Below are 16,694 nucleotides of genomic sequence, written 5' to 3'. Positions count from 1 at the left end.
TGGTTTATCATACCTGAATGTTTAGCTCTTTGGCAATCTGCCGAAGTTGATGAAATTGAAATAAATTATTGTAAGTTCTTTCAGCAATGTTGTTGAGAGCGGAAATAAATCTTTTTGCTGTTGACCTGTTGCTCATTCCAGAACCATGCTGGGATCGTTCAAAATCTAGGTTCCCAAATTCATCAGAGTAAGTTCCTAACATGCTTATGGGAAGGAAGAAAAAACAAAGTTACCCAGTGTGGCACAGCTAAAGAAATTTTTGTCCCAGGCCTCCAGGTTATAAGAAGAAAAATATGGGGCTTCCCTGGTGGCGCAGTGATTGAGAGTTCGCCTGCCGATGCGAGGGACACGGGTTCGTGCCCCGGTCCGGGAAGATCCCACATGCCGCAGAGCGGCTGGGCCCGTGAGCCATGGCCGCTGAGCCTGCGCGTCCAGAGCCTGTGCCCCGCAACGGGAGAGGCCACAACAGTGAGAGGCCCGCGTACCGCAAAAACAAAACAAAACAAAACAAAAAAAATTGTGGAAGTAGCCCTGAGGCTCACATAACAAAGATTTAAACATGTTTATTTATTGAGTGGCCACTGTGTAATTCACTATGTATTAACAGTTTGGGGATAAAAATATTTTGGACAGTTACCACTTTTAAGAAACTCCCTATATTTGCAAAGAGAAATGCATAAAAATACAAAGTTGATAGGCTACAATATAAATACCTGGAACATTCTTTTTTTTTTTTTTTTTTTGCGGTACGCGGGCCTTTCACTGCTGTGGCTTTTCCAGTTGCGGAGCACTCCGGACGCGCAGGCTCAGCGGCCATGGCTCACAGGCCCAGCCGCTCTGCGGCATGTGGGATACTCCCGGACTGGGGCACGAACCCATGTCCCCTGCATCGGCAGGAGGACTCTCGACCACTGCGCCACCAGGGAAGTCCTGGAACATGCTTTTTGATTCATGAAAAAAGAAATTCTAAATATACTAAATTTAGGCTTCACTTGGTAAAGATGTGTTCCAGCTCCTAGTGGAGCACCTGGCAAATAAAAGGTGTTGAAAAATACTCTGGATAATGAACTAGAAAGGTTCTGCTGAGTTGCAGTAATGATCGATATTAAAGGATATGCCTATTACTCCAGCTCTCTGCTGCTTTCCTCCTATTTTCACAGTATCATTAAGGAAAGAAATATGTACTTGACAGTAAATTTTAGTCAGAAGTCTGATAGTACTGGTTAGACATACAATTAGCCAGCCCTGTTGCTGATTCCCTGCCTGAATTCTCTGCCTATAAATGAGACATATGTAGTCTCACAGCCAGGCTCATAGGCAAAGATGTTATTTAATCAGGAATTAATTAATCAAATATACATTGGTCACTTCCGAGGCAGTAGGCTTATCGTGGTGAACAAAATAGGTGCAATCCCTGCCTTTAAGGAGCTCACAGGAATGAGTTTAAAGGGTTACTAAAAACACAGCTTCATTTTGTTCCCTGAATAGACAGGAGCTCACATGAAAGAGAATGAACTGTACAAATAGGAATATGAGTCATCCAAGATTGTAATAACTGATAAAACAATTTGATGAATGTGTGTTTCCCCTAGATATATAGTATAATCTTATTTATGATTAACTACTTTACCATATAATTTACCATATACTTATTTCTCATAAAACAGTTATCACAAATGCTTTAGGCTACTATGTTAATTATAATAGCTAATATTTACCTTAATTATATTTATTTACCATGTGCTATCCTACTTAGTCCTTCCAGCAACCCTAAGACTTAGGGACTATTCTTATTCCCATTTTATAGATGAAGAAACAAAGCCTTGGAAGGTTAAGTGACTTGCCAAAGTTACACAGCTAATGAGTGGCATATCTGTGATTTGAAGAAAAGTATGTAAAATATGAGTTACTTTCCTTAAATAGAAAAAACTCTCACAATGATCTCTTAACCTTTGAAGGTGGCTCTGTTCTCTTCTGCTTCCTAGTTTATTTCCAATTCTAAGAGAAAGCTTATGTGAACTGTTGCCCATAAATATGTGGTTTTTATAGCTATGTGCTCTGATAATTGTGATGTATTGTCACAGTTTAGATTTTTATTATTTAGGCTTCTGCTTCCCAGTTAAAATGTAATTTTACAGGTTCCAAACCACGTTAAGGGCAAACATTCAAAAGTTGAGGAGACAGAAACTCTGAAATGGGGACTTACCTGGTGGTCTAGGGGTTAAGACTCTATGCTTCCACTGCAGGTGGCACATGTTCCATCCCTGGTCAGGGAACTAAGATCCCACATGCCACACAGTGCAGCCAAAAAACAAAACAAAAACAAAAGAAACTCTCAAATGGAAGATTTAATGAATGAAAAATGATTACTAAGATCAACCTTACCATTAATGCAGTACATTTACTGAGGGCCTACTGTGTGCTAGGCATCAGTCTGGGCCCTGGGAGTACATGGTAAATGCGACAGATAAGGTCCCTTCTCTCAGAGTTTAGACTGAGAACAGAAAGCATGTTAAGTATCACAAAGCAGGTAATTCACGATCTAGTCTCAACGTGTTTAACTGGGTCTTGATCTCTACCATGGAAATAATGCCAGGTAACTCCAATCATTTGGAATCAAACTAGCCTCTTTTTTCCCTGAAAATTTTTATAAAAGTTAATAAACACTCAAGCAATTCAGGGAAACAAACTGGAAATCTCATGTGGGTGCTATTTACACTTAATAATGAGAACTCTTTTTTCAGGAGCCCTGAAGAAAACTGACAGCCTGATGCTAATTCAGTTTTACCAGCAAGGCAACTTTGAGAAGTAGAAACAAATACAAGTTCCACAAGGAAAAGCCCATGTAAATACTGTCTGACATGAGTATTCAGACATGCATAACTATTCATAAATGAGCACTGTAGTATTTTTATTGAAAAGGCAATTAGAACATAATATACCTTGCTTAAGTATAATGCTCAGATATGAGAACTAATCCATGTTGTCCACAGACCTGTGGATTTACTGTAGAGAAACACCAGATTGGCTGCTTGAGGCAAAGTTTGGGGTCTGAGGCCTTGGGAGAGTGACAAAGGGTAAAGCCTCAAAAACCAAATGCTACAGGTGAAGGAGAGTGGCTGGGGTAGTCTGACCCTTGATTTGCTTGACGGCCAACAGTCTATGAAGTAGAAGCACATGACACTCTTCAGTAGAGCCAGGCACCAGAAAACCCAAAGAAAGGGCGAGAGAGCATTAAAAAGAAAAGAAAACCAGGAGCGGCAATCTTGGCTCCACTTCCAAAGGTGAAGCACTTAAGGGTACAATGCACAGAAAGAGAAAGATACACATACTCAAGATTGTGAGCAAAGAGGCAGCTTCTTGTCATTAAATGAGAAGTCCCTGTTGTTGGTGCTTGTTTTCAATTAGGAAAAAATTTTAGAATCCAAGATTTCTAGAATTTCGGTTGGGTTCAGTGACTTACTTTCCTAGTGAAAAAAAGGATCTCTATTAGGACTCTCAGTTTCTTATTGGTCTCGTCTCCCAGGAAGTTAGACCTACGAGAAGTCAGGCAGCTGGTTTTTGTGGCCATTCCTTTACTTCATATGCTGGTACACTGAGCCCTGGCAGCATGTTGTATGAGAAAGTCTAGTAATTCCTATCTGTTTGCTTATAAATGATCAACTGGAGGGTCTCCAGCACAATGAAGCCAGCCTGGTAAAATTTTCACCTACAAGACCCCTCGAACCCTAGTAGTGAGTCACGTAAAAGAGAAAATTGATGGTTCAAGTGCTGTGTGATGCTAAACCAGTAAGATATTAAGATATAGAGGGTAATATGTTAGGAATTGGTCGAAAGCATTGGTAGTCATTAATTGTTAATAATTTTATTCATTATGAGGCAGTTAGTTACTCTGGGGCCAGCAATAAAAAATTATAAGCTGTCAATTCTTTTTTTTTTTTTTTTTTAGCCACACCACGCAACGTGTGGGATCTTAGTTCCCTGACCAGGGATGGAACCTGCGCCCCCTGCACTAGCAGCTGTCTTAACCACTGGACTACCAGGGAAGTCTCCAGAGAGGAGATCTTTAAAGTTGTCATCACAAGAAAATAAATTGTAACTGTGCAGTGATGAATGTTACCTAGACTTACTGTGGTGATCATTTTGATATACGTATATCACATATATATATAATATCATTATGTTGTACACCTGAAACTAATAATGGTATATGTCAATTATATCTCAATTGAAAAAAAAAGGTACAGAACAGAGTAAGTTATATGCTATTTACAAGAAAGTAATGGGTGTCCTGGTAAAGAGGAAGGGTGGATGGTAAACAGGATGGAGGCAAGCCTTCTCAAAGTATGCTTTTGAATTGATTTTAGAACTATGTGAATGTATTACCCATTCAAAAAAACCTTTTTTTTTAATGTAAAGATTATTTACACAGGAATATTTTAAACCAGTAAAGTACAATTTGTTCCAAGGAAAATAAGTGATCAAATGGGCTAAATAAAAATAATATTGCTTGTCCCAGTTAAATATATAATTTGAGATGGAAAGATGACTGGTATTTCACTTAAAACAGCATTTAAAATGTAATCTTACCTATATTTCATAATTTCAACTATGTCCTCAGCATCTTCTTTGGTTGCTTCCTCTCTCAATTCCAACCTTGCTCGTGCCTTTTAAAGAAAACAACCATCTTCAGATAACAAAAGATAAATATATTTAACACTGATTGAGCAGGTATAGTATGTCTAAGTTTATTTCATTTATTCATTTTACACAAAACTTTGGGAAGAGGGGCTGTAGTATGAAAAGTCACAATTTTAAAAAATTATCTGAAAACTTGAGTATGAAAATTATCACTCATTTTAAAATCTATTGTTATCTACTAAAATAGATTTTAGTAGATAAAAATTTTTTGAACATCTTTCTGAATGCTCATTCTAGAAGATTTGATTATGAAATAGACTTGCCTTGTACTTTCAGGAAATCATGCCTAACTAATTTGTTAAAACAACAAAGATGAGTTACTCAGATTCTAGGAGCAAAAAAGCTCAAACTCTGATCCAGTTAATTTTAACTGCCAGAGTTCTCTTAGCATTCCATAATTGTGAATAGATGTTACTGCCGTTAGAAAAACAGGCACTTACAGACCTGTTGTATATAAAATCAAATACTCCTAAGATATTTGACACATTCCATGTTCCCATATGCTCACTTTTGAATTCCCAAATCCTTAGTTAACCTAAGCAATCTTCAAACTTCAAGAGTCTCCTAAGTGTCATTAAAGGAAAAAAAACCCATTGCATAAGTAACTGGTCCTGCTTCGAAAAAAGTGGTTAAACTTTGATTGTTAAGTATATGACAACCCTTTTAAAAAAAATGTATCTACCCATTTCTAATGTCTCTCAGTAGGAAGAAAAGCAAATCATTACACAGAAAATTGAGAGAAATCTTATTACCCTCTACTTCCTTTTTAAGCCAAAAGAATGTGAACTTAAAATCAACGAACCTCTGTTAGACGAATCAAAGATTCCAGCTGCCTAGTAGTGATTGGTGAGCTATTTAACCGCTGGCTCTGTTTCCGGAGCTCAAGGTAAAAATCCTGAAGAATTTGAGTAGCTTCTGTGGATAGCCTTGGAGAGACATACTGCCGAGCATAACCAATGTACTTTCTCAATAGCTGGTGGGGAATTGGATCTATTGTTTCTCCAGGAACCACCTAAAGCATGATAAAAAGGCCCAAGATTACAAGGATAAGTAGCAAATAAAATCTTTCTGCTAAAATAACTTGTTTAGATAAATAGACCAAATAAGCCAAACACTGTAGTTCTAGCTCTCAGTCTAGTTGACTCAGATTATTTCAACTGAACTTTATATAAACTCTAGTATTATAATATAAAAGGTATTTGCTATGAAAGTTTACATACTACACAAGCAACACACTGAACTCTGACATTCAAACAAAACTGAACTGAATGATTAAGAAGAAGCATACCTTTAGTCTTTCTGATAGTGGTTTATCAGAAACCACTTCAAGTATAGAAGTATTTGAATCTTGACTATTCATACGAGCTACTGTGGCACTGCTAACAGCTCTCTGCTTTCCAGCCCTTATTGCAATCACATGTTCAGAGAGTAAATGATCATGATCCTCATTTGGGGTGTCTAACAGGATAAAGACTAAATCAAATCTGGATAGTAGGGCACTCCCCATTCTAAAGGTGTGAAAGAAAGAAGAAACAGTGATCGGAATTAAAACAAACAGAAAACCTAGAAAACTGTTTACTCACTTGCTTACTAATCAAGTTCCAGGTAGAACTTAAAAAAAAGAAAATGAAGCTTTAGGTTAAAGAAACAAGCAATAGCTTCTGGATTCAATATACCCACCAACTCCAGAGACACACCAGGTCACATGTGCACAGCCTTATATGTACCTATATCGGTATGTTGAGGACGCAGTCTTTTCTCACACCAGCAAAACCACTAAATTCTTCTCTATGTTCTATATCACTCCCTATGATTTAGGATCATTGAACTTGTAAGCTAGAATGCTACATGATACATCGAAGGTTATCTGGATGAGTAGTTCTTAATCTTTTATATTTCCTGTCTCACCAAAACATTGAGTCTCTCAAAGTACCTAAGCCCATTTAGAAGCAAAAATACCACTTTTTCTTAAAGGGGCATTTATATGTCTATTAATCATTATAGTAAAAGTGCTGTGTTTTACTTAGTCATTTCTAAATTTACCAACCAGATAACTCCTTTATTTGAGACCAACAAACTGAAATCCAGAGAGGTTAAAGAATTGGACCAACATCCTAGTGGTACCACTAAAAACCAGAATCCAAGTTCCCTGGATCCTTGTTCAATAAGATCTTTCTGATCTTTCCAATTACAGGACTTGGTCATTTTATTAAGAAACACTAACAGACGGCTTTTTTGGTGGTAGTACAGAAATACCCAGGATCTAAAAGTACAATTGTGTTTTTTACTATGTACCATTCCTACAATAAAAGTATTTATTATTAAATATTAGAAAATTAGCTTTTTGTTTCCCACTAGAATTTAAAGTTCCAATTTTTTACATGAGGCATCTTTTTGTCTTTTTCTCACTTATGCATCACTTGAGGCTATTTTCCCCTCCCCATACATTTTGTCCAACCTGTACAGAACAAATTAGAAGAGAAAGCATACACACACCCAGATATAAACATTGGTTTTGGAAAAAAGTGGGATCCACATATACAGTTAAGTGTGTAATGTGCTCCTGTCACTTAACCATAAAGCACAGACATGTTCCCCTATCACAGTACATACAAAGCTACCTTCATTCTCCTAATTGCTACTTTCCACAGTACAGTCTTATTATCTAGTTCAAGCACTTCCCTACCGATGGGGGCACTTCACGTTATTTCCAATCTTTGGCGTGATAAATAATGCCGTAAGACCCACCCTGCCAACATATCTTTGTGCACTCTTGTGCCTATTTCTGTGAGTATAATTCCCAAAAGAATTGGCTGGAACAAACAGAATATATTTAAAATAGTGATAAACATGTCAAGCTGTCCTTCAAAATGCTAAACTATGTATGTGAGAACCCATTTCGCCACCCCATTGCCAATAATGATTAATATTTAAAATATCTGCCAATCTGGTAGATGTCAATAGCACTTCATTGTTTTATTTTATTTTGGGCTTGCCATGTGGCATGCAGGATCTTAGTTCCCTGATAAGGGATCGAACCTGTGCCCTCTGCATTGGGAGCGTGGAGTCTTAACCATTGGACTGCCAGGGAGGTCCCAGCACTTCACTGTTTTAACGTGCAGTGTTCTAATACATTTTTGTCCATTTATTGGAAACTTGCAACTTCTGTGAACTTTCCATTTATGTCCTCAGTTATCTTCTTCATATCTATAGGCATTCAATATACTAAAGTATAAATATTTGAAGAGGCTTACTTTAAATTCTCAGAAACTGTTTTAGCTTTATTGTAGTGTCCTCCTACTGGATTGGCAGCAGCAATAATGGAAGTTCTTGCAGGAAGGCTGCAAACTACGCCAGCCTTAGCGAGACTAATACATTGCTGTTCCATGGCTTCTAACAAGGCTTGATGTTGATTCCCCATCTTATCAAATTCATCTATTCCACAGATACCTACAACCACAGTAAAATAATTCAGACAAAAAATATTCCTTTCGTCAAGTTTCAAACCTGACAAGATAGAAATTATTCCACAATAAAGCATATTTCCATTAGTTTCCAACAGTTAAGATTATAAAATGTCATACAGTACAAACTTTGTGCTTGTTTTACAGCAAATAAAATATTTATCTTATTTAACTGTTATATAATATTTAGTCATTTAGCATTTTCCTTGGGCAAGGCACTATGTGGTGAGGGTTACAAAAATGAAGATATGAGAGTGACCCTCAAAAAGCTCAAAGGCTTAAATTTGAACAGATAATATATATATACACATTTAAGATAGTATATTTTAACAACTATAATATATATGCATAATCATATGAATTTTCTGGGGGTGGGGTGGAGTTAAAAGAGGAAGGAGAATCTGGAAAGGTTTCAAGAAAAAGGTGCTATTTGAGCTGGGTCCTTTGGGAACAGTGGACAGCATGATTTGGGAAGGAACACAAAGCCTCTAAAGTCAGAATCTGTCTAGAGTGCAGTTCTCAGCAATGCCAGGTGTTGACTGTACAACTGTAGAGTTAACTGTACACTTAACCTCTTTAAACACCATATGAAGACCCACCACTGAACAGGGAGGAGCAGCGGTAAGGAGTATCAGTTTTTAGATTCCACCTATAAGTGATCATACGATAAGTCTCCTTCTCTGTCTGACTTATGTCACTTAGTATGATCGTACCTAGGTCCATCCTAGATAAAACTTTTTTTTTTTTTTTGCGGTACGCGGGCCTCTCACTGTTGTGGTCCCTCCCGTTGCGGAGCACAGGCTCCGGAAGCACAGGCTCAGCGGCCATGGCTCACGGGCCCAGCCGCTCCGCGGCATGTGGAATCCTCCCGGACCGGGGCACGAACCCGTGTCCCCCGCATCAGCAGGCGGACTCTCAACCACTGCGCCACCAGGGAAGCCCGATAAAACATTTTATGTGCCAGGTATATTACGTCTAAACCACAGGTTTCTGGAAGCCCTCTAACATTACCTTGTAATATTTTTCCTCCGCTTCTCCCCATACCATGAGCAATTTGGTGGTCATGTCCTGAGGGCTTTGCTATGGTTAAATGTCTCTATATCTACTTTATGATCAGTAGGTCCAGGACTCTCTGGAATTGATGGTATTATTGGAAATTCTCAAGATTACTAGTACAGTTCCTCAGAGGTGTGGACAGGGTAGGAACAAAGTCAGGCTACCTCTTTGCCACTTTTCAAAGTTTAACGCAGGAGCTGGCAAACTTTTCCTATAAACGGGCAGATGAAATTTTTTATGTTTTGTGGGCCACATATAGTCTGTCACGTATTCTTGGGTTTTTGTTTGTCCTTTACAATCCTTTAAAATAGCTTGTGGACTACACTAAAATAGGCTGAAGGGTGGGTTGACTTGTGGACTAAACTTTGCCAACCCCTGGTTTTAAAGCATATAGTTTAAGTTGTGAAAATTTTACTCTTTTTCTTGTTTGGCTACAATTGGTATATCTTGTTGCTTTTTTTTCAAACAACTTTTTGGTCATTTCATTAGATATTGAAGAAGGGAAATATTACAAAACAGCTCTATTTCTCGTTTTTTTTCCCCTGAAAGTCTTCAGTAAAGATTTTAGTAGGATCCTATTTTTTAGTAGGATTCTATTTGTTTCTAGAATCTGGTCTCGGCTAATATTCTTTTGTATTTTAACAGTGATATTTTTACCATCATAGTGCTTGGCTCATCTACATAGATTTGAAAGAGAAGGCCATTGGCTTTTTTTTTTTTTTTACTTTATTTTATTATTTTTGGCTGCGTTGGGTCTTCATTGCTGCATGCGGGCTTTTCTCTGGTTGCAGCAAGCGGGGGCTACTCTTCGTTGCAGTTCACAGGCTTCTCATTGCAGTGGCTTCTCTTGTTGCAGAGCACGGGCTCTAGGAGCGCAGGCTTCAGTAGTTGTGGCTCGCAGGCTCTAGAGCGCAGGCTCAGTAGTTGTGGTGCATGGGCTTAGTTGCTCCGCGGCATGTGGGATCTTCCTGGACCAGGGCTCGAAGCCGTGTCCCCTGCATTGGCCGGCGGATTCTTAACCACTGTGCCACCAGGGAAGCCCCGGCCATGGACTTTTAACGCTGTGCATCTTAAATCACATTAGCTATCTGCACAGCTAAACCCTGTATCACCTTCAACTTCTATTTAATGGAAAGTCTGACAGCTTAATAATGAGTAACCTCTTCCTATTTATTATTTTCTTCACCTGGTAACCTAGCAAAAATACTGTCACTTCTAATGAGCTATATAATAACCAGATATATGTTTGTTGAATTTATGCATTCATCAAATATTTACTGAATGCTTTTTATATATCAATACTATGTTCTAGGCATGCGGGATATAGCACTGCGAAGACAATATTCTCTGTCCTTGTGAAGGTTACATTCTATTCAGTGTTGGGAGGAAGACAATTAAAAAAGTAGACCATATGGTATATTAGAAGGTAAGAAATGCTCTGGAAAGAAAGGTAGAGTAGGGTAGGAGAACAGGGTCTGCTGGTGGTGGTGGTGGTGGTGGTTACAGTGTAAAATGTGGTGTTAAAGGAAGGCCTCGCTGGGGTCAGGACTTTTGAACAAAAATTTGAAGGAGGAAAGGAAATAAGCCTTGCAGACTATCTGGGGTAAGAAGGTTCCAAAGTACAAAGGCTGCGATGCAGGAATGTGATGTGCCTGGAGTGCTGATGGTATTCAAGGTATAGCAAGGAGGCCAGTGTAGCTGGGGAAGAGGAAATAAGAGGAAAGTAGCAGGTAATGAGGCAAAAGAGGTGATTAAAGGGTGCCTGGGCCACTATCAAACTTGGGCTTTCACTGTGTGAGATGGGAAGGCACTGGAGGGTTTTGAATAGAAGAATAATGTGATCTAAGTTTTAATGGGATTGCTCTGCCTTATTAAAAACAATAGGAAGGGCAAAGGTGGTCACAGGTATGCCAACTAGGAGATCACAGTAATAATCCACGTGAGAGATGATGGCGTCTTGGATTGGGGTAGCAGCAGTGGAGAGGTGGTTGGATACTGGTTATATCTGGAAGGTAGAGCCAACAAGATTTGCTGACAGACTGGATGTGAGGTATGAGAAAAAGTCAAGAATGTCTTCACGTTTTCTGATATGAGCAAATAAAAGGATGGAAGTGTCATTTACTAAGATGGGAAACACTGTAAGAAGAATAGGTTGAAGGGGAAGATCAAGATTTTGGTTTTGGACACGCTAAGTTTGAGAAAGCTGTAGAGATACTGCATAGGCAAGGGGAAATATGTGCCTGGAGTTCAAGGGGGAGGAAACATAAATTTGGAAAATTTCAGGATATAAGTAGGTAAAGAGCTATGAAGCTAGATAAGATCATCAAGAAGGTAAGTACAGACTGAGAAGAAAATAGTACAAAAACTAAGTTATCCTGAGGAGCCAACCAGTTAAAACGTTGGGGAGACGAAGAACAAGTAAAGACTGAGACTGAACAGTGAATAAAAGTAAGAGGAAAACCAGAAGAGTGCAGTGTCCTTGAAACCAAGGAGATACAGTATTCACTGAGGCAGCAGTGATCAGCTGTGTCAAACATGGCTGACAGGTACTAGATTTAGAAATGTGATGTCACTGGCAAACTGGAAGGAATGAATGACCTCAGCTGGACTGGAACCTGGGCACTGCCTGATACATGCACAGGAATATGTTTTCCCAATCGGGTTAAAGCATCACAAAGAGAAATTTAGGTAGCAAAGCCCAACTGGCGATCTCTTCCTGCTGAGCCTTCCAACTAGATTTCTTATAAACTATCCATCATATCCTAAAAAAACAGACAAACAAAATGATGAGATGTGCATTTCTTGTTTTTCTGGCACTCATTCTCAACTCACTGGTTGGGACGGTGTTGTCCAAATGACTCTTAGAACAGACTGTAAAGAAATTAACTGAAAAGGAAAGGGCTTAAAAAAAAAAGCCCCAAAATTATTATTTCCTTTGGCCTCTTACCTTGATCACCAAGTACCAGGGCACCAGCTTCCAAAGCAAAATCTCCAGAGGAACTATCTTTTGAAAGAGTTACAGTCAAACCAGAGGTGGTTGTGGTATTACCACAAACATACACGCCACGTGGAGCAACATTGCACACTGCCTAATGAAACAAAGAGTTTAAGAGAATCAACCAAAGTAAAAGGGAAATAATAGCTATAGTAGTTGCTCACAAATATTAGCTATATGCCAGGTATTCTTCTAAGAGCTTTACTGTACAATCTTCACCACCACAGTAAGACGAAGGTAACACTCCTATTACTGATGTAGAAACTAAGGTCTGAAGAGAGTAACTTACACAGCTATGAAGGTGTGACGTTAGGATTCAATCAAACCCAGGCAGCCTGATTCTGAAGTCTGTGGTCATGTGAATACTCTACACAATTCCATTTTATGCTTCATTTTCAAGTTGAAATAGCAAAAATGTAAGTACTAAGTTTAGTTTCAGAGACTCCAATGCTTCTTTAAACATCAGGTAATAAAATGGCTCAACAGTGCTCACCTTCTGAGTAAATAAGATACGGCACGACAGAAAAGTAGTTAAATGACACAACAGCTAAAAGTATGGATCTCTGGAGTCAGACAGACCTGTTTAAATCCTGGCTCTACCATGCATCTACTGGTGGTGCTGCTCTTGAACCTCTCGGAGCCTCAGCTTCCTTATATTTTATCACATACTGCCTTGAGGAATAAATGAGATCGTATATGCAAGGCACTTAACCTGGTACCTGGCATACAATACATGCCCTGTGCAAGGCTGCTGTACACAGCTGTGCACCCCACAACCTTAGGAGACAGCACTTACACTGCTATCTATGTCAATAGTGCGCTCTGGACTTGCGTAGCATACAACCCAAGTGATGCTTCGGTGCCTAGCTAAATAAATGGTAGCTATCATTATTTTTGTTACTTGTAATTCCTTAGTTGTTAGTTTGAGAGTATGATGGCTTGCTAAATGGTCAAAGGAAAACATAATTTAAAAATATAAACAACTCATAACTGTTAGTGTTAGCCTAATTTTTAAAAACCTTGGCTTAGTGGGGCTAGCAGACTTAAATGCAATTCAGATCCCCACATGCACTTTTACATGCATATTCTACCTAAGTATATACTGTTTTCATTTTTACTATCAACTCTGTTTCAGCTATAACTGGGTACTCTATGCCTCAGTTGTCAGCCTTATAGCATGTGTTCAGAAGAGAATTAAAAAAAAAAAGTTGACCCAATTGGCCAAAATGAACAAAACTGGGAAACACAGGATTAAATAAATATCAGATTAGGAATTAAAATGATAAGTGATTTAACACTCAGCCATAGGGAATAAATAATGACTCTGACATGAAGGACAGTAGGTTTATAATACAATGAGATCAAGAGTTTTCAATCCTGGCTGCACTTCAGAATCACCTGTGTTTATAAACGTGCAGATGCTAGGATCCTAACCCACAGATTCTTAATTCTTAATACCGGGGACGGCCACGGTATTTTCGAAAATCTCCAAAGGTGATAGTGATATGCATTGCTGGCTTACCAGGTATCACTCCAAGGAAACCAGAAGCACTCCAACCAGCTGCATTTTCTAGGGCCAGCATAAGCCCTGGAGGGGAGAACTACTAGGCTCTGATTGGCACAGCCAAAATCATCTTGGGGACCAACAACAGACTGGTCATAGAAGTTTCCTTGTTTTAGACTCAGAAAGAAGCAGTGGAGATGGATAGGACAGACCTCTTACCTTTATCAGACTATTCTTAAAGCCCAATACAGTGTTTATGTAGCTGTATGAAGAGAGAACAGGTTACCCTGCTTTACTTTCTTGAACTATTCTTTTCATAGGTGAGGTCACAACAACAAAGACTAGCAAAGCAACGCTGGATACAAAAAAGGGAGTTAGGGAAATGGTTAATATTTCACAATAGTTGACATCTTAACAGAGCAGCATGCTTGTGCAGCCTGAGTGACAGGAGACTGGCTCAATTTGAAAGGATGGCCAGATACAAGTTATATATTATTCACACAAACCCCAACTCACTCACACTACCTGACAAATAATACCCTCTGGAACACAAACACTGTATGTTTTAAGAAAATTCACTTGTGAATTAGTCATGCATTTTATAAGCAAAAGGTCAAATACTAAATGTCTGATTTCCTACCTGTAGCATCTGACTCTTTCCCAAGCCTGGGTCTCCAACAACAAGGACATGTGGGTCTCCTCGAATTGGAATTCTGTTTTTGTCATCTACATATTTCTGGCTTCCTCCAAAGAGTGCTAACGCCAAACCTGCTTTAACAAGCTCAGATGTGAAAGAAGAGAGAGAAGAAACAAGTGAGAAAAACATAAAGATGACTAGCAAAAGGGGTGCTCCTCCGATGTTTACAACATTTGTGTGTGGATTCTTTTTTTTTAAAGCATGATTGAACTCTGTTTTTCTTTTCCTAAGAAAAGTAAGTCTAAAAATATAAACTTCTTTAATGTAAATGATTAAAAAGCTTAGGGCTTCCCTGGTGGCGCAGTGGTTGAGAGTCCGCCTGCCGATGCAGGGGACATGGGTTTGTGCCCCGGTCCAGGAAGATCCCACATGCCGCGGAGCGGCTGGGCCCGTGAGCCATGGCCGCTGAGCCTGCGCGTCCGGAGCCTGTGCTCCGCAACGGGAGAGGCCACAACGGTGAGAGGCCCGCATACCGCAAAACAAAAACAAAAACAATAAAAAGCTTAAATTAGAAAGCATATAAGATCAGGTTATCTTAAAAGTCACTGAGTGAAGACCTACCTTTCCAGGCATTGAATCCATTCCACAAAACTGAGAAATCTTTGTTAATTTCTGCTTTAACATTTACAGTGTCCAGAGTCACTTTAAAAAAAGGTCATTCCTATTGACTCTAACTGGTAAGCAGCTCTGTCTTACAAGGGACTGTAGTTTATCTTTCATATAATGATTCATACTAAAATATGAGAGACCTCCTTGGTGGCGCAGTGGTTAAGAATCCACCTGCCAATGCAGGGGACACAGGTTTGAGCCCTGGTCCGGGAAGATCCCACATGCTACGGAGCAACTAAGCGTCTGTGCCACAACTAATAAGCCTGCATTCCAGAGCCCGCAAGCAACAACTACAGAGCCCACACGCCACAACTACTGAAGTCCGCGCACCTAGAGCCCACACTCTGCAACAGGAGAAGCCACCGCAATGAGAAGCCCGCGCACGGCAACAAAGAGTAGCCTCTGCTTGCCGCAACCGGAGAAAAGCCCATGCACATCAATGAAGACCCAACAGAGACAAAGAAAATTAATTAATTAAAAAAAAATACTTAGAGCTAATCAATGAATTTGGTAAAGTGGCAGGATACAAAATTAATGCACAGAAATCTCTGGCATTCCTATATACTAATGATGAAAAATCTGAAAGTGAAATCAAGAAAACACTCCCCTTTACCATTGCAACAAAAAGAATAAAATATCTAGGAATAAACCTACCTAAGGAGACAAAAGACCTGTATGCAGAAAATTATAAGACACTGATGAAAGAAATTAAAGATGATACAAATAGATGGAGAGATATACCATGTTCTTGGATTGGAAGAATCAACATTGTGAAAATGACTCTACTACCCAAAGCAATCTATAGATTCAATGCAATCCCTATCAAACTACCACTGGCATTTTTCACAGAACTAGAACAAAAAATTTTGCAATTTGTATGGAAACACAAAAGACCCCGAATAGCCAAAGCAATCTTGAGAATGAAAAAAGGAACTGGAGGGATCAGGCTCCCTGACTTCAGACTATACTACAAAGCTACAGTTATCAAGACGGTATGGTACTGGCACAAAAACAGAAAGATAGATCAATGGAACAGGATAGAAAGCCCAGAGATAAACCCACGCATATATGGACACCTTATCTTTGATAAAGGTGGCAGGAATGTACAGTGGAGAAAGGACAGCCTCTTCAATAAGTGGTGCTGGGAAAACTGGACAGGTACATGTAAAAGTATGAGATTAGATCACTCCCTAACACCATACACAAAAATAAGCTCAAAATGGATTAAAGACCTAAATGTAAGGCAAGAAACTATCAAACTCTTAGAGGAAAACATAGGCAGAACACTCTATGACATAAATCACAGCAAGATCCTTTCTGACCCACCTCCTAGAGAAATGGAAATAAAAACAAAAATAAACAAATGGGACCTAATGAAACTTCAAAGCTTCTGCACAGCAAAGGAAACTATAAACAAGACCAAAAGACAGCCCTCAGAAAGGGAGAAAATATTTGCAAATGAAGCAACCGACAAAGGATTAATCTCCAAAATTTACAAGCAGCTCATGCAGCTCAATAACAAAAAAACAAATAACCCAATCCAAAAATGGGCAGAAGACCTAAACAGACATTTCTCCAAAGAAGATATACAGACTGCCAACAAACACATGAAAGAATCCTCAACATCATTAATCATTAGAGAAATGCAAATCAAAACTACAATGAGAT

General features: G+C 39.1%; 1 protein-coding gene across 7 annotated transcripts in view; it reads right to left on the bottom strand.

Moving 5' to 3' along the window:
• MCM8 (minichromosome maintenance 8 homologous recombination repair factor) overlaps nucleotides 1-16,694 on the bottom strand; it is a 41,226-nt gene that overhangs the window by 1,579 nt on the left and 22,953 nt on the right. For 5 of the 7 annotated variants that reach the window (XM_049699997.1, XM_049699999.1, XM_049699996.1 and 2 more), the window contains 7 exons: nucleotides 14,361-14,501; nucleotides 12,169-12,310; nucleotides 7,956-8,151; nucleotides 5,990-6,209; nucleotides 5,504-5,713; nucleotides 4,591-4,667; nucleotides 14-203 (listed from right to left, as the gene is read on the bottom strand). In XM_049699997.1, coding sequence (XP_049555954.1) covers nucleotides 14-203; nucleotides 4,591-4,667; nucleotides 5,504-5,713; nucleotides 5,990-6,209; nucleotides 7,956-8,151; nucleotides 12,169-12,310; nucleotides 14,361-14,501 — 1,176 coding nt within the window. Of the gene's footprint in view, nucleotides 1-13; nucleotides 204-744; nucleotides 941-4,590; nucleotides 4,688-5,503; nucleotides 5,714-5,989; nucleotides 6,210-7,955; nucleotides 8,152-12,168; nucleotides 12,311-14,360; nucleotides 14,502-16,694 lie in introns of those variants that run through there. The other 2 variants (XR_004486841.2, XM_049700000.1) reach the window with 2 other exon arrangements.

This window comes from Orcinus orca, chromosome 16 (assembly GCF_937001465.1).
Source record: "Orcinus orca chromosome 16, mOrcOrc1.1, whole genome shotgun sequence".
NCBI classification, from domain to species: domain Eukaryota; kingdom Metazoa; phylum Chordata; class Mammalia; order Artiodactyla; family Delphinidae; genus Orcinus; species Orcinus orca.
This window is presented reverse-complemented; position numbering and strand designations above follow the sequence as displayed.